This window comes from Pelodiscus sinensis, chromosome 2, assembly GCF_052426305.1.
Source record: "Pelodiscus sinensis isolate ZL-2025 chromosome 2, ASM5242630v1, whole genome shotgun sequence".
NCBI classification, from domain to species: domain Eukaryota; kingdom Metazoa; phylum Chordata; order Testudines; family Trionychidae; genus Pelodiscus; species Pelodiscus sinensis.
The window spans coordinates 203,418,051-203,441,428 of record NC_143053.1 but is presented as its reverse complement, the minus strand read 5'-3'; the positions used below and the strand labels follow the sequence as shown (position 1 = coordinate 203,441,428).

At 40.9% G+C, this 23,378-nt stretch overlaps 1 protein-coding gene across 3 annotated transcripts in view; it reads left to right on the top strand.

The window, feature by feature from the left end:
* LOC102448702 (ATP-binding cassette sub-family B member 5) overlaps window positions 1–23,378 on the top strand; it is a 76,607-nt gene that overhangs the window by 6,000 nt on the left and 47,229 nt on the right. For 2 of the 3 annotated variants that reach the window (XR_012902008.2, XM_006138343.5), the window contains exons 2-10: window positions 3,742–3,836; window positions 9,854–9,914; window positions 10,988–11,138; window positions 12,568–12,622; window positions 13,550–13,741; window positions 17,945–18,116; window positions 21,762–21,886; window positions 21,997–22,174; window positions 23,265–23,378. Coding sequence is in view for 2 of the 3 variants with exons in the window: in XM_006138343.5 (XP_006138405.3) it covers window positions 3,766–3,836; window positions 9,854–9,914; window positions 10,988–11,138; window positions 12,568–12,622; window positions 13,550–13,741; window positions 17,945–18,116; window positions 21,762–21,886; window positions 21,997–22,174; window positions 23,265–23,378 (1,119 nt within the window). In the remaining variant the exon portion in view is untranslated. The remainder of the gene's footprint in view (window positions 1–3,741; window positions 3,837–9,853; window positions 9,915–10,987; window positions 11,139–12,567; window positions 12,623–13,549; window positions 13,742–17,944; window positions 18,117–21,761; window positions 21,887–21,996; window positions 22,175–23,264) is intronic. The other variant, XM_075922238.2, reaches the window with a different exon arrangement.

Below are 23,378 nucleotides of genomic sequence, written 5' to 3'. Positions count from 1 at the left end.
ACAAAGGGCTGCCGGCAACCAGGCTGGCTTCTGCCCCAGACAGCCTACAAAGCCAAAGAGCGTGCTAGCTGTCACCCTAGTGCTGGGTTGTGTCGATGACATACGCACAGAGCACTGAGGGGAAAGTGAACTCTCCTTATGAGCCCTCTGGTTACCGGGCAGATTAGGGTCATGTAACTATGATCCCTTGGTTACCTGCAGATTAGGGTTATGTAACCCATATCTTGAAAAGGAAAACAAAAAGGAGAAAATTAAAAAAAAAAACTGGCACCCCCTCCCCCAACACCAGCCCTGGAGCTTAGGGAGGGCAGGCGCTGGGGGGCAGCAACACTCCGCCCATGGAACACCTACAGTAGGCATTCTGGAGGCGGAGTGTGGGCGGGGCCAGGCTGGTGGTTTGGGAAGGTAATACAATCCCCAGCCTATTACAACGGACACCCATGGGCAGAAGTCACAGCCAAGAAGTGGATGGCACCGGATGGCGACTGACAGCCAACTGGTCGGTGGCAGAGAGATGTGATAGCATGACGAGCAGCCAGCAGAGTGGCAGCAGCACGACGAGCATCCAACAGTGCAGCAGCTGAGAGGTGAGACAAATGGCCAGCAGGGCAGTGGCAGTAAGTAGGAGGATGATGAGTGGCCAGTGAAGTGAGTAAGATGCCTCTATCTCCCCACACTCAGGATGGGAGATAAACTCTGCAGCTGCATCTTTGAACTCTGGGTATGCCTGACCAAGGGCAGTGATGGAATGGGATGTAGAGAAGGGTTGGGTACGTGAAGGGGACGTTGCTGGGTTTAAAAACTTGAGCAGAAAAGGATATTGCTCAACCCACTCAGACTCTGTGCTGGCAAGGGGGAGGCATTGCCTCTCAGAGGCACCCAGGGGTGGTGTGTGAATTTCCCAGATTACTGAGTGAGGGCTTAAGCCAATTCTCTGTTGGATGGATGGAGAGGAATCCCTAGATCACGGCTACTCAACATGAGGCCCGTGGGCCACATGCAACCCACAGCCTGTTTGTTTGCAGCCCATGATGTGGTTTGGGTAACATGGGGCTCAAGAGATGGCCCACAGACGGGAGCCAAAACAAAAAAGTAGTCAATATAATGGTCTTCTGTTGACAACCATTTTAGTAGTTAAATTCCTGGACTGTCATTGCTCATTAAAAGTGCTGTCATATGGGTGGAAAGCGGGTGAATATTGCATTTTATTCATAGCAGCAGAACTGACAAATGGGGACTAGGTGTTGTGTAGTCTTGCCTTAATCTTTGTATTCATGCCTGTCAGTGTGAAATAGGATATTTGCATATATATTTACATATATATACAACCACATTTAAGATGCGGCCCTCGGCATGTGCTATGAGTAACATTGTGGCCCCTGAGGCTTCTAAAGTTGAGTAGCCCTGCCCTAGATATTGGTCCTGGCTGTTGCTGGCTCTATCTGGCAGGACAGTTACACTATTAACCTAACATTTCTTAGCAAAATTAGGGTTCTGTGGCAAAACTATGTTGCCACCAAAAAAACAGTTTGAACACAACTTTGTTAAGCAGTTTAATTGCTCTATATATCATGTGGGGGAAAAATCCTCATAAAAGTGAATCTCTGTCACTGCTTTTTACAATTTGGTATCCCTAGAATGTATTATGAAATGTTGATTGTTGAACCCAAGGTTTGCTCTGTAGGCAATCACATGATGTGACTCATTAGACTTATGTAAGATTCTCACTATTTATAATACACTAGTTGATCTTAAGAGTTGGTGACAGTTCTAAAGCGTTTGAGGATGAGGCTTATGCTGCTGGATGTAACCCTGCTAGCTATTGTTACATCAGGTCAGTATGCTTGTTCTGTGGCATTTCTGAGCCAAATTTGTCCCTGGTACAAGTAATTGGCTACAGCAGAAATTACAGCAGGAAAGAACTAGGCATGAAGAATGTTCATTATGGACTTACAACTTCTCTTTTTTTACCTCCTGGTGCAGAACTTGGATCTTTATGATGTACAAAAGAGTTTTTAAGTACCAATTACTGTCTGTCAAATCATGCTCTGTGTGATCTTAATTATAAATGTTACCCTTTCCGGTATTGTTGATTCTGTGAAATAAGCATAAAATGACCTGAAGAGTGAGTGAGTGCATGTCTGAGAGGATGGAAAGTGCTTGTGTTAGCTATTATCTAAATCCCTCACCAATTCCTTCTCCTAAAATGTTATGTAGTTTTCATTTTTTGTCACTTTATGAAATCAGATTTTAAAAAGTATTAACTTGGTTCAAGTTGAATGAAGTAATATCTTTTATTGGACCAATATCTGGGTCTCTGCTATCCTGGGACTAATATGACTACAACAATATTGTAAACAATGTATTGACACTGATATATTTATTGAATAATTTGCTCATCAAGCAAGATTGTGCCTAAATCTAGCAAGGAAGAATCTCTGTCCTGGTCTAGTATACATGGCCTTGCCTCAGCAAGGGAAATGGAATAGATGATCTCCCAGGGTCCCCTTTTCAGTCTTGCATGTCTATGATTCTACAGTTCTGCTGGCCACTTTGGAAGGGGCACAATCTTATTAATGTTTTTTAGAAACCTCAAATCCGTGAGAGCTGTGCTACTCAGGTCAATGAAAGCAGGACTCTGTTTAAAAAAAAAGTAAAATAAAATATTAAACACCTAACAAAATGGTTAATTATTAATCAAACATATATTTATGGTTAATGACTTGTCTCTGAAACCCAGCCATTTCTAGTCTTTCTTGAGATTTTTTTTCTACATTTAAAACTCCCTCCAACAAGGAAAGGAGCCCAATTGTTTAGCGGGGAATGAATGCATCATGTTACGCTAATATTGTATATATGGCACTGAATTCCTATTGGCTACAGGGGCAACTTACATTGCAAAATAATTTTCTGTTTATAAAGCATGCTGTAATTTTTTTAGATGTATGTGATATTGGGGAACTTGTTTAAATATATTTCACTTGCTGAATAAACAAGAGGCACCTCTAAAACAGGGTAGCTGGCACCATGCTTCTAATTTTCCTCTGTGTGGGATTTTATAAAAAATAAATCTATCCCAGAGTGACACAAATGACACTACACTGGCAGTTATATTGAACCAGACATGGTCCCCAAATCAATTTTGAAATAAATTTTTATGCTCCAAATAGGTGTCAGAATGATGGGACTTTGTTTTTGTATTTTGAGATTGAGAATCTATGTTCCTCCTTTTCCATCTTCTCTGTAACATTCATTATTCTACATACTTTTACCATGGCCTCCATTCTTTATGTCCTTTTTAAGGGAAAAAATCCTAATCGCTCTACAAAGAGAATTTTTTTCACAATTTTTAATCCATCTCAGTGTGCACTTGGGGAAAACATAAAGATAAAGCAAGTGTTATCGCACTGTAGTTGTGTCTGGAATAGCTTCAAAGGCATCAGATATTGTGTTTTACTATCAGAAAAACTAATCTAATTTCTTTAACTCTCACGGCTGCTTATTTAACTGAAGGGAGCAAGGAAACTCATTCCAGGGGGAAACCAGAAAAAGGTAGTAATACTGGGGAAGCCATCTTAATTCTGTTTTTAATAAGTAAACTTTAAAAAAAACTTCAAAGGCCAAGCTAATAATATGTCTAATGTAACGTTATGTTGGAGATTTCTCACTGTCACTTAAAGTATGTCCTGTATTGGATTTTATGATGAATAATGATATTAACAGCTCTGCATTTTATTTTAGAATAAATAACCTATACGCATAATTATGGAAGACATTGACCTAGAAATTGCTGGACAGGCACCAAAGTATTCTACTAATGTGGAGATAGATGACAGGTAAGAGTTTGGGTCTCACTTCTTGTCTAAGTTTTGGCTCAATGGGACAAACTGTTTCTAAACTTACTATAGCTTTCAGAATGAAGCAGGTCTCCTAGCTCGTTTTTAAAGCCTTTTAAACTGATGAACACAGCAGTCACCCTTCATTCAGGGTAAGAAACATTGGTGGTCTAAAAAGATGAGCCAATCCAAAGCCTCTCAGGAGTTTGAGCTATATAGGCAGAAAGCTAGGCTGGGCCTCATTTGACTAAGGATGTGGGAGCATGAAAAGAAGCAGGAGGTGGAGGGCTGATCTACACTGAAGATTTATACCAACATATCTATGTCTCCCAGGGGGAGAGGAGTGAAGAGGTGTGTGAAAACCCACACTCCTGAAAGACCAATCTAAACGCCAGTGCTAGGTCAACAGAAGAATTCTTCCATTGGCCTAGCAACTGCTTCTCAGGGAGAATGTGGATTAACTAAGCTATGTCTACACTGGGAAGATTTGGTGACAAAAGTGATGTTGACATGCAGAAGATGGCAAAAATGAAAAGCAGTCAAACTGTTTTTTCTGCCTCCGATTGTTAACATTTCATGGCCTCATTGCTAGCATCCTGTTGACAGATAGAGCAAAGCAAACCCACAGCGCAGTGTTGTGGGAAGGCAGAGCTGATCCCAGCACTTCTTGGGATTCCCTCAGGGCTCTCCCACAGCTTTCTGAGTAGCTCTGCGAGCTCTCTGTGCTGAGGAATATCAAAGCAGCACAGCAGTTTTTCCAGCCCTCCCCCTGCGGCAACAGTTTGCCTAGTGCTGTGTTTCTAGCAAGGAAGAACAGGAGAATTCCCATGATTTGTTCTTTTTTTGCTTGTTCCCCAAATGGAGCAGCTCACTCAGCTGTCAGATACTTCCCTAAGCTTTGAAAGGGAAGGGGTGCATGTCTGCAGGGCAGCAGAGATCACAAAACATTGAGCATAGGCATTGTGGGATACTGGTGGAAGCCAGTTCTCTTGACAAAAGAGAATCCACATTGGCTCTTTGTCGACAAGAAAGGGAGAGGAAAAGACAAAAGTCTCTCATGGGGTGGAAGTTTTTGTCACCGAAACTGAGTATTTTTTCCAACAAAAGTAGCATTGTAGTGTGTTTTGTCTCACTGTTTTGTCAGCATAAGACAGTTTTTGGTGACAAAACTTGCCAGTGTACACAAGGCCCTAGAGCCGTGGTCACCAACCAGTAGATTGGGATCTACTGGTAGATCTTTGAGCCTCTGACAGGTGATCCTAACTGATTTGGCCAGGAAGCTATCAAGTGCTGGCACTTCAGTTGCCCTTCCACCCACTGTCATACTGCTCCTGCCCTCTGCCTTGGAGCTGCTCCCCTGGAAACCTCCTGCCTGCTGTGCAGAGTGTGGGAGGGAGAAACAAGCGGGGGCACTGATGTTAGGCTGTCCCTCCTCACCCCACTTCTGTACCTCATCTACACACAGAGAGAAGGGGATGGAGGGAGCTTGGCAATGCAAAGCTCTGTCACTCTCACACATTGCGTGTGTCTCTCTCATTCTCACAAATACACACTGTCCTTCACTCTCACCTCCCAACCCAACATATATATGTGTGTGGCAGGGGGATTGTTACTTCTGTTACTGCTTGCAAAGTGGGTTATTTTTGGGTTTTGACTGGTCTGTGCATTTCATAATTTTCATTTCTCTCTCACACTTACATTTAATTCTTTGATTAATGAGTTCTAAAATGCCTAACCTGTTGTGTCTGGAGTAATTATCCCTATGGTTATTGCTGCTCCTGGAAGTGGCTGGCATGTCCCTGCAGCCCCTGAGAGAGGCAGAGTAGGGGATCTCCACACACTGCCCTTGCCTGCAGATTCCACTCCTGAAGCTCCCATTGATCTATAACAGGGAACTGTGGCCAGCTGAGGCTGTGGGCTCAGTGCCTGTAGATGAGGGGCAACACATGGCGCCACAGAGCCATTGCTGTACATGACACTACCCTAAAGTGACAGAAGCTCTCCCATCACCATAGTGAATATTCACACAAGTGCTGCAGTGGCACAGTTGTATTGCTGTAGCATTTTAAGTGTAGACTAAACGCACGCACACACACACACACACACAGAGGGAGACTGAGAAAGCTTGGACAAGCACTGGGTGTCCAGTATATGATCCAGGGAGAAGCCAAGATTAGGGCCTTCTTTGTCTAGAGAAGCTGGCTAAAGAGCTGTAAGCAAAGAACTAACTCCTATTGTTTGATTCCTCCAGTGTTCAGAGAAAACAGGATATTCCTTGTAAATAAGTTTGCTTCAAAGAAAACACCTGATTCTACCATAAATTGTTCCAGTTAGGTGGGAAAATGATAAGAATCTGAACTTGGCTAAGCTTTCAGGTCAAGAGGGGGTAATGCACATATAGAGACCAGCTAATGAGCCTTATTGTTTTCTCACAAAGGTTTTATGCTGGCGTAACTCCACTGACTTCAATGAAATTAAACTGGTGTAAACCAGGAGTACGGGAGACTGGGTTCAGGCCCACAGGCTTCAGAGTAGAATTTATCTTTAATTCTCAACATTTTGTGTCATGTGCCCAGCAATGGGTTGAATTTCTTCATGAGTGTTTGTTTCTATTTTAAGTAAATTTGTGCTAATTTGAGCTCCCTGGGACTGCTGCTGTTGCAAAGATTTTCCAAGTGTTCCACCCACACAGCCATTTTCTCTAATCGCTTGTCTCGGAGGAATTGTGCAGGCTTCTCTTGATATCTTTGTATACATTAAGAAATCCAATATGCTGCTCTGCTTTTGGCATGCACTGTAGTGTGGCACATCATCTGAAAATGGCTAGTGTCACAGGATGGCTCAAAATGATGTAAATAAAACTCCCTGTCCCTATGTAGCACCCTAGTCCCAAATGAGATGTTTTCTCTGAAGGAAGGTATTGCCCCCATCTATGCTTCTGTAGGGTTTCTTGAGGGTAGTCAGCTTTAAATGGCATAAAAACCCTGTTGACATTGAAGCACTGCACTCTGGACAACCCATGGCTATGCACCAACCCCCAGTTAGTATCACCAACTGGTGGGTTGTGATGGAACCCGATAGTCTCCTTGGGGTTGTAGCATTCATCCAAAAACTGCATCACTTTCTGACAGTGATTGGTAGAGTCACTGTCAATGCCAGCTCCTGTCCTGAAGCTGGATATAAACAAACCACAGTTTGACTGTATCTTACATCTTTCCTATATGTAGGGCCCTACCAAATTTACAGTCCATTTTGGTCAATTTCATGGGATTTTAAAAACCACACATTTCAGGATTTCAGCTATTCAAATCGGAAATTTCACTGTGGTGCAATTGTAGGGGTCCTCGCCCAGAAAGGAGTTTTTTTGGGGGGGGGGGTTGCAAGGTTATTGTGGGGGAGGGAGTGCTGCAGTACTGCTGCCCTTACACCTGCGCTGCTGCTGGTGGGGCACTCCTTTCAAAGTGGCCATCTGGCCAACTGGTCACTGCTCTCTGGCTGCTCAGCTCTGAAGGCAGCATAGAAGTAAAGGTGGAAATACCATACACACCTTAAAATAACCTTACATATCATCCCCAGCAACTCCCTTTTGGGTCTAGGCCTCTACTTTGAGAAATGCTGGTCTCCCTTGTAAAATCCCTATACAATAGGGTAAAAGCATACAGGAGACCAGATTTGATGGGCGGGGAGCACCAGATTTCTCCTTCCAGGCTGTATTTTTCATGGCCATGAATTTGGCAGGGCCTGATATATGTATAACATTAAAAACAACTTTGGACATTAAAAGGTCACCAATTAATTACTGGGGGGAGAGAACTCAGTGGTTTGAGAATTGGCCTGATAAACCCAGAGTTGTGAACTCAATTCTTGAGGGGGCCCTTCAGGGATCTGGTGTAAATCTATCAGGGATGGTACTTGGTCCTGCCATGAGGACAGGGGGTTGGACTCCATGACCTCCCAAGGTCCCTTCCAATTCTATGAGATAGGTATATCTCCATAATCATCTTAACAGCATGAAATTCTGTGTTGTGCCTCTAAGGGAAGCAGTTCAGAAGTCAGTCACCTTTTTGTACCCTTTCAATTCTGGGCTGCTTAGTGAAGTGAGGTAGAGAGGCCCAGAAGGAGTAGCTGAGGGCCTGTTTAAATTACAAAAGCATCCCCCAGGCTGCCTTATGGCCTAGAGCACTGTATACTGTAGTCTCACCCCTTCTTGCATCCAAGGGCCCCATCCAGCCTCTTCCTAAGGAGGAGTCAAGTGGCAAGGCTCACTACAAAAAAGTGTATGGGGCTAAAAGTCTAATGCATGTACAAATAAAGATTATACATGCCATGTTTGTTCCAGATTGATCTATGGGACTAGCTCAGCAAGAGCTGCACAGCCCTGTGCCTATGCTGCATTCTCAATTTCCTCATCATCTGAGTTCAGCTTTACACGTGTTGTGTTCTGAGAGCCATATGTGTATATGCCCCCTATCATACCACTTTGCACTGCTATGCAGCACATGTGTAACTGTCCTCATCTCTCCTTTCGGAGTGGGCCCAGAAGTTGGAGGAGGAAGCAGAGTGAAGACACAGGGTTCTGGGAAGTGAGGAGATGGTTCCAGAGGCCAGCGTCCCAGGAAGTGCTGCTATCCCTGTTCCAGCTCATGCTGATCACTGACAGCTTCAATTGCTGTTTCTTTTCCATCTCCAAGAGCCTTCCCTGTGTAAGCAAGGCTGGCTGGGATCTTTGCCCCCTCTCCTTACCTCAGCCAGTGAGACTGGGAGGACTGTGTTGCTTTTAAAGAAACAACTACTAAAGTTTGGACTTTTTATTTCATGTTACTAACCCAGCTTTGGCAAAGAAATGAGCATTTTATGTTACCCATGCAAAATAAACAAACAATGTTTTTACTCTCCCAGTTGTGTAATTTCCTTCTTCATACAGATTAGCCTCCCTTCTTCCTCAATAAAACAGTGTCTCCCCTGAAAGTCATAGATAATTGCTGGGGATTGGAATTAATTTAAGTGAGATCTACAGATGGGTTAGGGTTTTGGGTTTTTTTGCCCCCTCTAGTCTCACACACATTCCCACTGAAATCAATAGAATTACTCGTATGACTAAAGACACAAGATGGGTGAAGTAACCTCTTTTCAGTGGACCAACTTCTATTGGTGAATAATTCAATGTTGTCCTATCCAATCAACAAACAGAAGTTGGCTCACTAAAAGATAGGGCATTATCTATGATATCTCTCTTCTATCCTGGGAACAACACGGCTACACCAACACTGCAAACATCACTCAGATAAACACTACTGATGTGGATAAGAGCTTTTAGGCTCATCAGGCCCTATTGTTTGAAATTGCCACTGCCACCACATGGCTAAGGGATCCATCCATAGGGAGCACTTGCAGGATCATTACTTTAATTTGTGCCACCTTACTCTGTACTTTTTTTTTGTTTTGCAATTTGTGTTTAATGTGAAATAGAAAAGTAAAATACAAAAGTTCAGTGGTTAATAGAATTACCATGTCTGCTAGAACAGATCAAGAGCAAATGGTATTTGAGCCAAGCCAAGGAATCTAGTGGCTACAACACTACTTTTGTCCTGGGAGACCTGGATTGTTTCCTGCATTGCTCTAGGCCCAGGGTGTCCAACATGCTAACCACGTGGCTATTTGGCCAGTGGAGTGTGGCTAGTTCAGAAGTGGTTGGACACCACAGCTCTAGGCTTCCTATATGACCTTAGACACATCATGTAATGTGCCTCCTGAACCTGCTGAAATCAGTGGTGGAATCAAGAGAGTCTTGTCATTAATCTTTCTGTTTTTCATCCCTCTCTACAAAATGAGGATTATAGTACTTCCCTACTACACAGAGGTGTTGTGTGGAAGTGCTTTTAAAATATGGTGATGCTCTCAGATCCTATGGCAAGGGGGCTATCAAATTACACAAGATAGCTGGAAGTAAAATGGTGGACATATTTGTGCCAACCTTATAAAGTGGAACTGCCCCATATTTAATTTATATCTTTCAGGAGACACAAAGAAAAAGAGGGAAAAGGCAAACCATCTGAAATCGTTGGTCCAGTCACAATTGTAAGCAAGAATATTCTTGTAATGATAGTAACTATATGTTGGCCTAGGACATATGCAGTGAAATTTTAGCAGTTACAAGACTATTCGATAGTCCCCAGAGGGGGGCTGGGAATGAGTGTGCTCCCAGCCCCACTACCAGAAAGCCCCCTACCTGCTGTATCAGATGCAGCAGCACAGGGTGGCAGGCAGGAGACAGTCTGCAAGGGGAGCCGGTCCCCGCATAGACTAGCTCCTGCCTGCCTCCCCACACTGCTGCCTCGGATACAGATGTAGCAGCATAGGGTGGCAGCAGCCCCTGTCTGTGGAGGGTCTGAGCTTCCCACAGATAGAGGCTGTTCCAGCATGGAGCAGCCCCTATACACAGGGTCCCCCTGTTTGTGGTAACCTTCCCTGTCCCCTGCCCTCCTCCCTGCACTGCTGCCTCTGTAGGAGGCAGCAAGGGGGAGTGGGCAGATCCATGGAGCCAGCATGTGTGGAGAGCTGGCTTAAAAGATGGCTCTCCATGCATATCAGCTCCCATCTGCTCCCCTCACCTCCATGCTGCTGCCTCTCTATCAGAGGCAGCAGCTTGGGGTGGAGGGGGCACCAGTTCCTGCCTCCCCCGCCCTTGCTGCCTCTGATTCAGAGGCAGCAAGGGTAGGGGGAATGCATGTAGTCAACAGGATTATCCAATAAACCTAGGCTTATCGGTTAATCCAGCAGTTGTCACAATTGACATCCCTAGTTTGTGGCATTCATTTTGTCTCCCCCTTCCTCCCCCCCACACACACTTTTTTAGAATCATAGCTAAATATGTATCAAATAATTACAAATGCTGCCCTTGCGAAACACTCCCAATGCCATCTGTAGGCATGTCACCAATCAGAAATAGAAAAGCTAATTGAACTTTCCTATACCTGTCTTATATTTCAATTGATGATGATGTGACATAATTCAAAATATTGTTCTAATGTTAAATGAATCAGAGCCTTAAATTCTTTTATTTTATTCACATTCAAATAACCAAGAAATCAGACTGGTTTCCACTGACTAAAATAATCTGAACTTCACTTTCTTGTATTAATTCCCAACAGTTTCGATATGCAGATGGGCTGGATATCATTCTCATGCTATTTGGAACAATAGCAGCAATAGCGAATGGAGTTTGCCTTCCTCTGATGTCACTAGTTTTTGGTGAAATGAGCGATGGTTTTGTGAGTGGCTGTATATCCCAGGAGAGTTTACGTAAGGAAATCGTTCATACACTTTATTTATTTTGCCTTTATTCATATATTCCTCCGCCCTTCAGTGTTCCTTCTACGCTGGGCAGCAGCACAGCCCCACAGCTGTTTAACTGTCCAGCCAGGCCTCACGCATGGAGTTGCCTGGCTGGGGGAGGGGCACTTCTCCCTCAGCAATAGCAGCAGCTCCCTGCTGAGGTCAGAGCGGTGAGTCTCTCCCAGCCAGCAGGGACATGTTGATCTGTTGGTTTGTGCTTTCTAAACACATTCAACTGTAATAATAATTACCCTTCGCCTCTTATTTTTACGATACTCAAAACCACAAGATCAGCAACAACATACACCTCCATGCAAGGGGTTTTCCCCATTCTTGAGCTCTCTTTTGCTTTAATTTTTTCTCTCTGTTAGATTAGGAATTCAGGTGGTGGTTACCCCTATAGTCTAGGAAGACTCCAAGATGCATAGAGGATTAGTAGGATTATTAAACTGGGAAAACCTGAGGAACTAATCGGGATGAGGGAGGATTTGTAACTCAAAGGTCTGAGAAACAGTTGGGAGAAAATCTCTCTCAGTAGGAAATACAACAAAGATGTCTCTTCTACAGAGCACTGAAAAATCACCAGCTTCAGCCTTCTGTCTATGTAATGTTTTCTGCAGTAGGACAGAGAAAACATAAGAAATGTCAAGTTTTGTTTTACCTTATAAACAACCACCATTTTTGTTTATGTAAACTGGGGTAAATGTGGGCTAAAATGTATTGCCTTATATTGCATAAGTGTTTTTAATGAATATGTTTGTGATTTATTTTCAACTGTTCCATGTTGTTTGTGAACATGGGGGGAAGAGAAGTTCCACATGCAAGGGAAACACGGGCATATAATTCTAATGGTGATACGATAATGTGGCAATTACTGAGTTTAACCACTTTGCTGCTGAATAATACCCAGGGACTGTATGTCAGGCACAAATTAAATTGACACAGCAGGTACGTCACAACTTTGTTTCAGTGAAATATTGTAATAAATAGAATGATACTGCATGTTGTCACAACACATACGAGCATGGAGAACTAGCAATGAAGAGTTTCAGGGAAGATGGTGCAAGTAATTAATAGTTTACATTGTTGGATACAGTAATGTTGTAGCCGTGTTAGCAGTGTTTAATTTGTGCCAGGGGTTGGCATCTCTACTGCTTGAGCTTCAGCACCTCCTTCATTACAAATGAAAGACTTCAGGTTGGTATCAAGTCAATAGACAGATGAGGTGAATGATATAATATCTTGTATTGGACAAGCATTCAAGAACTCTTCTTCAGGCCTGTTCTGTGGAAGCTTGTCTCTCACCAATAGAGGCTGGTCCAATAAAAATATTACCTCACCCACCTTGTCTCTCTAACAAATTACATAGCTTTTAAACCGTTTTATTTTGTTTCAGCTAGTTCACTGAGCTGCAATCAGTCACAAGTGCCCTTTGAAGAGCAAATGACAGAGTAAGTTCAAAGTAATTATTAACTATGGGTTGACTAGCAGCTGTTAAGTATACAACTGATACAGACTAAGCAAACTGTCAGTGGAGAGAGTTAATAGCATTAGGCAGAGATTATTCTTCACCTTCCTCCATTTGGGAGAACAAGACTTATCTGCTGTATTGAATTATGTCCCTGTGACTACTATCCCTTCTGTCCCAACCATTTTACCTCATGAATAAAATAAAAGAATGAATGTCGTTCTCCACTCACACACATTGCGGTAAATCAGAGGTAACTCCGGCTGCATTGATTGGAGTGACTCTGGGAAGTGACAGAATGGAAAGAAATGGCTGAGTGTCATGGAGAGCAAATTATGGGATTCCAGGAGCTTAATGTATAATTGTGCAGTAATGAATTGCCATTTAAACTCATTAGCCTCCAAAGATGTAGCATTTTTATTGGCCTTCTCAATAATGATGACAAAAAGGTTTTACTTTTGAGTGCAGATAAGGACAGGAACTCTGAACAGAAATAGGCTCTTAGATTCATAACGTGTATTGTGCTGAATCAGTTGTACAGCACTGTAGCAGTGTAGCTGTACCAATACACTTGTGTCCCTGAAGTGTATGTGGTGAAGATTCTGTATACTAGCTGGAGAGCTCCCTCCCATTGGCTTAAAAAAAACACCACTGCGAGTGGCATAAGGTATATTGATTGGAGAAGCTCTCCCACTGACATAGTGATGTATACACTAGTGCTTAGATCCACGTAACTATGTCACTTGGGAGTGGAATATTCACACCCTGGAATGATGACACAAGTTTTGTTAACATAGGTAGTAGAATAGACACAATCTAACTTTGTTTTGAAGGGTTTCTTTTTATTTATAATAACCAAGCTCCCTTTCTTCAAGCTTCAATAACTTTTAAAACACTTTTTTTTTTTAAGGTTTGCTCTATATTATATAGGTATTGGAGCGACTGCTTTAGTGTTTGGCTACCTGCAGATCTCATTTTGGGTTTTGGCAGCAGCAAGGCAGACAAAGAAAATAAGAAAAACTTTCTTCCATGCAGTTCTGGGACAGGAACTTGCCTGGTTTGATACCAGTAATTGTGGAGAGCTTAATACACGTCTGACTGAGTAAGAGCTTGTGTATTTTTTGTTTTTGGTGAGGTCCTGTTCTGCAGCCCTCATGTAGTCCCAGTAAGTAAAGATTGGAGAGCCATGCCCTTAGTGAGTTTTTAAGCTTTCTGGGAGCATTTCTTTGTTTTCGTGCCTAAACTGTACATATTTCCACTGAATGTGAAATTCTTGGGGGTGGGGAGGTTTCCAATTTGGTGGCCATACTGAAAAATCTGAGAAGAAAAATACTTTCAGGTCAAAAACCGAAAATGTTTGTTTTTGTTGTCAAAATGAAGAAGAAAAAAAGAAAAATCATTTCTGGTCAAATGAAACATTTTTGTTCAACTAGAAACCAAAAACAGGTTTAACCAATCTAGCTAAACTTGTCTAAACACTATTTCAAAATGAAAAGTTGAAACATTTTTATTTAGAAAATGTCAAGACAAACCTTTTTGACTTTTTCTAAGTTTTGTTCTCACCAAATTCAACCTCAATTCCCAAATTCATTCAACCAGAAAAAAAGTACCCAACTCTAATCCTGGGTTAGGTCTTGTTTGCATTAAATGTTTCCACTGGTGCAACTATTTAGTGGTGACTAAAATGGGGCTGAGTGAGGATTAATAGGATGCTCCTGTGTAAAATGATCTTTTATGCTAGCATTCTATGGTCTAACTCTGCCATCAGTTTCATCATTAAGAATTAGGACTAACTCTTGCCTTCAGTTGAGATACTCTGAATTTATAATAGTGTAACTGGAGGAATGTTCGCAGTGGAGGTGTTCTCCTTAGCGTAGTGTAGATTCTTGCTGTAGCCACAGAAAGGGGATTTGTATCACTGTAGTAAATTTTACCCCCTCAAGGCAGTTGCTTGGTCCTCTGTCATCTTAGCAGTGTCTACAAAAGGGCATAGGCCATCTTAACTATCTCTCCCATGAGTGCAAAACTTTTCAAAGCTCTGAGTGATGTAGCTGAGTCTACCAAAGTTTTCAGGTGTACACCAGGTCTGAGATCCGAACAGGTCTATAGCTTTAAAGACAAAGAGCCAAGGGTGCTCTGTTGTGTGGGTCCCCCTCCCCTCACATATTATAGGGAATATGAGCAGACACAACTTGCGTCATGTAAAGTGTATTCATGTAGAGTAATAAATTTGAATAGATATCTTCCTAATTTAAGACCCTGATCTTGTAGATGCTCATGTGCTTAACTCCAAAAGTGTGAGTGGCTACATTGAAATTCATGGAATTACTCACATGGTTAAAATGAGACGTGGGCAAAAGGGTTGTGGAGGATTTCTTTGTACATTCCTTGCAAGTAAACAAGGGTGAATCGAAAGTATTTGACTTCATTGTTCCAGTTAGGATGATGAGTTGACAAACCACAAGATCTGAAGTTTTTGGTTAAACACTTGGAGCAAGAGGGGTAACAGTAATAATAAATATTGTGCTATAAAGTGTGTGTGTGTGTGTGTGTAAGTATAAAAATATACTAGGATTGACAGTTAATTGCAGTTAACTCTCATGATTAACTCGAATTAATCACACTCTTAAACAGTAGAATCCCAATACAGTGTGTGCTGCTCACTTAATATTTTTATTACAAATATTTGCACTGTAAAAATGATAAAAATAGTGTTTTTAAATTCACTTAATAAAAATGCTGCAGTGCAACATCTTGCTCATGAAAGTGCAATTTACAAATATAGCTTTGACCCAAGGAACACTTGACCCAAGGCTTAAAAATCTGAAGTCCCTTCCAAAATATGAGAAGGGCTGGGTATGGATCATGTATCATGATCAATAAGAACAACCCAGGAAACTATAGACCGGTCAGTTTAACGTCTGTCCCAGGGAAGATAATGGAGCAGGTAATTAAGGAAATCATATGCAAACACTTGGAAGGTAATAAAGTGATAGGGAATAGCCAGCATGGGTTTGTGAAGAACAAGTCATGCCAACTAATCTGATAGCTTTCTTTGATAAGATAACGAGCCTTGTGGATAAGGGAGAAGCGGTGGATGTCATATACCTAGACTTTAGTAAGGCATTTGATACGGTCTCGCATGATATTCTTATTGATAAACTAGGCAAATATAACTTAGATAGGGCCACGATAAGGTGGGTGCATAATTGGCTGGATAACCGTAGTCAGAGAGTGGTTGTTAACGGTTCTAAATCCTGCTGGAAAGGGATAACAAGTGGAGTTCCTCAAGGGTCTGTTTTGGGACCCATACTGTTCAATATCTTCATCAATGATGTAGATATTGGGATAGAGAGTACGCTTATTAAGTTTGCAGATGATACCAAACTGGGTGGGGTTGCGACTTCTTTGGAGGATAGGGACATAATTCAGAATGACCTTAGCAAGTTAGAGAAATGGTCGGAGGTAAACAGGATGAGGTTTAATAGAGAGAAATGCAAAGTGCTCCACTTAGGAAGGAACAATCAGTTCCATACATACAAGATGGGAAGCGACTGTCTAGGAAGGAGCATGGCAGAAAGGGATCTAGGGGTCATAGTGGACCACAAGTTGAATATGAGTCAACAGTGTGATGCTGTTGCAAAAAAAGCAAATATGATTCTAGGTTGTATTAACAGGTGTGTTGTAAGCAAAACTCGTGAAGTCATTCTGCCGCTCTACTCTGCACTAGTTAGGCCTCAGCTGGAGTACTGTGTCCAGTTCTGGGCGCCACATTTCAAGAAAGATGTGGAGAAATTGGAAAGGGTACAGAGAAGAGCGACAAGAATGATTAAAGGTTTAGAGAACATGACCTATGAAGCCAGGCTTCATGAACTGGGCTTGTTTAGTTTGGAAAAAAGAAGATTAAGGGGGGACATGATAGCGGCTTTCAAATATCTAAAAGGGTGTCACAAGGAGGAAGGAGAAAATTTGTTCCTCTTGGTTTCTGAGGACAGGACAAGGAGTAATGGGCTTAAAGTGCAGCAGGGGAGGTTTAGATTGGACATTAGGAAAAAATTCCTAACTGTCAGGGTGGTCAAATATTGGAATAAATTGCCAAGGGAGGTGGTGGAATCTCCCTCTCTGGAGATATTTAAGAACAGGTTAGATAGACATCTGTCAGGGATGGTGTAGACGGAGCTTGATCCTGCCTTGAGGGCAGGGGGCTGGACTCGATGACCTCTCGAGGTCCCTTCCAGTCCTATCATTCTATGATTCTATGATTCTATGATTCTATGCTTTCAAAAGTCTGAAGGGCAACACTCCAGTGCAAAAACTACAGAGCCTGAACCATTAAAAAGAAAATCACTCTTCTGCTGGTGGCAGCTGACTTGGATGAAGATGATAAAAGTGTGTTGGTCTGCACTGTTTTGGATCGTTATCGAGAAGAACCAGTCATCAGCATGGATGCATGTCCATTGGAATGGTAGTTGAAGCATAAAGAAACACATGAATCTTTAGTATCAGAGGGGTAGCCGTGTTAGTCTGAATCTGCAAAAGCGGCGAGGAGTCCTGTGGCACCTTATAAACTAGCTGAAGTGTTGGAGCATAAGCTTTCATGGGCAAAGACCCACTTTGTCAGATGTGCATGCATCTGATGAAGTGGGTCTTTGCCCAAGAAAGCTTATGCTCCAACACTTCGGTTAGTCTTTAAGGTGCCACAGGACTCCTCGCCACTTTTACATGAATCTTTAGTGCATCTTCCACATAAATATGTTGCAACACCTGCTATGACAGTGTCATGCAAATGCCTGTTCTCACTTTCAGGTGACATTGTAAACAAGAAGCAGGCAGCATTATTTCCTTAAAATGTAAAGAAACTTGTTTGCCCAAGCAATGGGGTGAATAAGAAGTAGGACTAAGTGGACTTGTAGGTTCTACAAGTTTATTGTGGTTTTGGATGCAGATTCTTGTGCAGATTCTATATTTGTAAGTTCAACGTTCATAATAGATTCTACTACAGCACTTGCAGGAATTGAAAAGTACTATTTTTACAGTGCAAATATTTATAATTAGAAATAAAGTGAATATTGTTCATCTTGTATTCTGTGTGCAATTGAAATTGATACATTTGAAAATATAGAAAATATCCAAAATATTTAAATGGTATTCTATTATTGATTAACAGTGTGATTTTTTTAAAAAAAAAAGATTAACTGCTTGACAACCATGATTTAAAAAAAAAAAACGATAGAGAAAGAGTGTATGTTCAGGGTATTATCTGCTTTATCTCCAGCTGAAAAAATTGCTTTCCCCCCCCTCTTAGAGACATTAATAAAATCAATGATGGCATTGGAGACAAAGTCGCTCAGCTGTTTCAGAACATGACAACTTTCATAGTAGGCATTGTGATTGGTTTTGTGAAGGGATGGAAACTTACACTTGTGATTCTAGCCACAAGCCCCCTCGTTGTAATATCAGCAGCATTTTGTTCTAAGGTAGGTGAGATTTTTGAAGATTCATATGTAAGGCATTTCTTGGAAAGGAAATTTCATGGAAACTGTTCTTGTTGTATACAAAAATTGTAATGACCAAAAAGCTCAAATTTCAACTAGTAAATTACTTATTTTTGTGTGAATAAATGTACAGTTTGATCTCTCTCTAAATTACCAAATTACACTTGAAGTAGGAGTTTAACAGCTGCTCACAACTGCTAAAGGTATGATTCATGAAAAGAAAAATGCATCATGTTAAAAAGAGTTCCTTTGCTCAGACAGTCACACAGATATATTTAGGCTAACTCAACTGTTTTATTTAAAAAGAGAAAGTTTCACTATTAATATTTGAAAATTTCTCCTTCATGTTAACAAGCAAATTATCCAGATAAATGCTGTTGTCTTTATTAATATCAAACAATAACTGCCACTAGGTTCATCAGAGGATGCTTGGAAAGAGAACAATTTTCCTAACAATGATTTCTACATGTGGATTAGGTACTTATTCTAACTGAAGTCCAACTTTCACTGTATCTCAAAGGCAAAATGAGTAGGCTTTATTCATTTGTTAGAGTGATATGTGAAAAAGTTTGAGACAATAATCAGCTATCACATGTTCAGTGCCATTTGTTCACTATAAATACATGTCATACCTTGGATGGATTTGTTACCCATACCATGTGTGATTCAATGTCAGATTTCAATGATTAACATGACTATAGAAGTTTAACTTATTAGGCAGGAGATACAAACAAAAGATAGCTATTGATCATGTGTACAGAGCACATTGTATATGATGTAAGGTCTGATAATACTATAGCAGGCTTAATGTGGATAAATCCAATCAAATTGCTGAGCCAAACAAAAATGTAAGTCTCAAATCCATCCAACAGGGTCCTTATTGAAGGCAGTGCAAAAGATAGATGCATAAAGACATAACAACATGGTATGAAATGAAAGAATTGCTAGTGGTAAGATAAAAATAAAAATGGGTCTTATGATTTAGGGTACATCTAGACTACATTTTTCTTTTGAAAGAAGATATGCAAATTAGGTGGTAATTTGCATATCTTCTCCCGATCACTTTTTTGAAAGTTTTTTTTTCGAAAAAGCAAGTAGACTCAGTTCTTTCGATAAAAACCCCTTTTTCAAAAGAACCATGTAAACCTCATTTTTTAGGAAGAATGGTTCTTTCGAAAAAGGGTTTGTTTTTTTCTTGAAAGAACCACATCTAGACTACTTTCTTTTTGGAAAGAACCTCTTTCGAAAAAGCAATTGGAAGAAGATATGCAAATTACCACAAAATTTGCATATCTTTCAAAAGAAAAACTTAGTCTAGACTACCCTTAGTTCTGAGTCATCCACTTAGGCCTGATCCTGTCTTAAGATATGAATTCATATTCTCTTTGGAGTTTATAACCTTTGGCAGGATGGATCCCTAAACCTATTTCAGGTATCCATTCCAATTATTACTCTCATCTCTGTCTCATCTTCCCATTCCTATACAATGCATACTTTGCTGTCTTGCCATGAGAAAACATAACCAGTTTGTAAATATTATCCTGTCAATGATCCCAGAACTTTGAAAACTACAAGCAACATAATTGTCTTGTTCCACTTTCCTTCCTGATATTCCTCTATCTCTTATGATCCGTTGGGTTTTTTTGACATTTTTACCATTCTGTATGATGGTTATTATTAGCTGATGTCTAATTCAAATGTCACTTTTTACTAGCAACACTGAAACAATTTACATATAAGCCTCATCCCGAACAGGATATTCTGTTCGGGATCTCTCATCCCCTTGATCAAACTGAGGGATTTAAGGGTGTAGGAGACAGTAAATAGAGCAGACTGGAAAATAAGAATTCCATTTTGAAGGTTCAACGTTTATTTTTTTCCTGCATCAGGACAAAACTAAGACCTTTCTTTCCACCCTCCCCAATAAAAGAGAAAAAGGATATCTACCTCAGAATAACCAGATGGTTAGGGTACTCATCTATGATGTAGGAGCTCTAAATTAAAGTCCGTGAAATAATTTGTAGCAGGGATTTGAACATGAATGGCTAAGCACCCAGAATAACCAGTGTTCATTTTCACAAGAAACTCCATTCTGGACATGACACACCTTCTGGACAAAAGTCTGATTGAAGCCAACATGTTTCTGCGAAAGATTCTGCTTTAATTAATCTGTTTTCTGCTGAAAAATATCTGAGCAGCTCCAGTTTGAAGCTAGAGTTTTTAAAAAATATATCCTGAAAAATATATATTTAAGGGCATTAGGTATATTATTTCTTAGTCTCAATTTTCCTGTATTATTATTAGTCATGGTAGTAGATTTGCAGCAGCCCTTAGAGGCTGCAATCAGTATCACAACACCATACCATTAGGTACCGTGCATATATGTGCACGAATAAGAAAAAGTCCCTGTCACAAATAATCTGTTACGGATATTGGAACAGGTTATAATCCTCCTGGTCACATGCCTTTGATTTTAACACAGTCTTTTGATTATCTTAAAATGTGTAAATAACACTGAAAAGATTCAATATCTTAAAAACCCTCTGGACCTACCATTTTTCTCCTGGTCTCACTATATTCTCATTGAAACCATCTCAAAGAGCAAGGTTGGGGAATCCCAATTAATGAACATCCCTGCACTCATCCTGTTTAGGTAGGTCTAGCAGGCTGCCAGACAGAGTTTATAAGATCTGGATTTTCATGCTTCTATGCTTAAGATCTATCTTAAGGATATTAAATTTAGATTAATCAACTAACCGAATAGTCAATGTGATTTGCATCAGCAATTCAATTAGTTGATAAAGGTGCCTCTGCCTTCGACTCGAGCAGTCCCCCGCTGGCTCTGCACTCCCTGCTTTTGAAATGTACAAGAGCAAAGTGCCGCAGGGAGCATGGGGCCAGAGGGGGATTCAAGCAGTCCCGCACCGGCCCCGTACTCCTGGCAGTGCTTTGCTTTTGAAATGTACAAGAGTCCTGCTGGGGCTCTTGTACATTTCATAAGCAGAGAGTGTGGGACTAGTGGGGACTGCTTGAGTCCCCAGTTTGCCCCAGGCTCCCTGCAGTGCTTCTGCTTTTCAAAGGCAAAAGAGCTACCAGTTCCCCACTGCACCCCTGCCCCTTTTCCCCACAGAGATGTTCCTGGCAGGTACTGGCTTTTAAGCCGGCTCCCCCCCAGCACTGGATCCTGCTTCCCACCCCCCTTGCTGTCTCTCTCTAATAGAGGCAGCAAGGGGGTGGGGAAGCGACTAGCTGAGTCACGGGATGCCTATCTGACAAGAATTTGCTTATCAGATAGTCGACTGGTCACTTACATCCCTAATCTATCTATTCCATAACAGGTGCTCTACATATGAAACAGCATTTAAAAAGTTTCCTAGATTCCTAATTCTGTAAACATTACTGAGATACATCAGTATGGCAATATGAACTAAGTATATGCAAGTTTGGATATTTGGTCAGAAACAGAAGAGTGACCTGCGAAGTACTTTGAAAGATCACTGTGAATCTGGCAGTTCTGAGCTCACTGATATCTGACACTTTAAGCTTCTGAAATAACATAACACAAGGTTGAGAGCTACTCTAGATTTGTTTGTGAAGTTCGCTTTATTCTGCTCCCATTGACTGTAGATGATCATCATGTTAACCAGTAAGGAGTTAACGGCCTACGCCAAAGCAGGTGCAGTAGCAGAAGAAGTCCTGTCATCCGTGCGAACTGTTGTAGCCTTTGGAGGACAAGAGAAGGAAATCAATAGGTCTGACTCTCCATTGTTAATGTCTTTTTTTTAAAAAAAAAAAAAAACCTTTATGACTATATCTGCAGCCACAGTGGTTAACACGTGTGTGGTTTTTTTCTGTTTAACAGATATACAAGTAAACTAGGAGAAGCAAAAAACCTTGGTATAAAAAAGGCTATTGCCTCTAAGCTGTCTCTTGGGCTTTTGTACCTAATTATAAATGGCTGCTACGGGCTTGGGTTTTGGTATGGAACTACCTTAATTCTTGATGAGAATACTGACTATACCATTGGGACTGTTCTGGCTGTAAGTGTCCTATTTTAATATCAATGTCTTTCTACAAACTACCTTGGTTGTGAAGGTGATGTTGACTATGTGGTGTGCTGACCATAAGCAGGAACAAGAGAGCGCTGTGAAGTGTTCGCTCTGATGTCAAGTGATCATTGCCAAAATCTACCCGATTCTGCACTTCAGTCACAACTGTTTCAGCTGAGACACGCTTATCTAATAGAGTGAGGCAAAGAGTGATTTCTCCTGCAGTTTGTTTTACCAGCACAAATGTGCATAGAAGGTCAATGATCTGAATGCTTCTTGAAAGTAAATGTAACAGACATAGATACTATAAGAATCCATTCAGAAACTATATGGCCAAATTCAACTAAGTAGCAGTAAATTAAATTAATTGAAAACTTAATTCGGTAATTAAAAATAATTAACAATTTAGCAAGAATCATCATTTGCTCATACATATTCCACAAAGAGAGGAAGAGGTGAAATTGCCTAATAGATTCTTCCTCACAAACTGTGATCAACTGTTATGTAGGATGACTGTATGTACTTCTCACATTTTGTGGTTTTATTCATTTAAAGGATATTTTGTAGAATAAAGTTGAAAGTTTTGACTTTGGAACAGTTTTTAATTGTTTGGAAAATTTGAAACTCAACTTTCTGCTTGTCTTAAAGCTCAGAGTAATAGTGCGGTTTATGATGTAGTGAACTGAAGATATTTTGGACTTTTGCAGAGTGGCTTGCAGGTTTTCTGTAAATTTGAACTAGCAGAAGTAAAGGCTGTTCAATTTCCATATTAATTTATTGGATTATTAATGACCTTTTTGTATTTTTAATAATATTTGGTGTTAAAATATACTACAATAGAGCCAAGTAGAAGAGGGGGGAAAAGTCCTTTTTTTCTTCTTTTTTTCTTAATTCCAGGGTTTAAACTTAATTCTTGTGATACTGGTGTGTCATTCACAAGACATTCCTATACTGGGGCTGATCCTGCTGTCTTCTCTAAAGCATAGTTCCTTTGGTCATAAATAGGAGTGTTGCCTCAGTCAAGACTATCGGACCTTTGGAGTTTGTTGTTTTCAATGTGAGTGTCATCTTTCTCCTCTAGGTTTTCTTCTCCGTAACTTTCAGTAGTTATTGCCTTGGGACAGCAGCACCACACTTTGAAACTTTCTCTATTGCTAGAGGAGCTGCCTTTAAAGTTTTCAAGATAATTGATCAG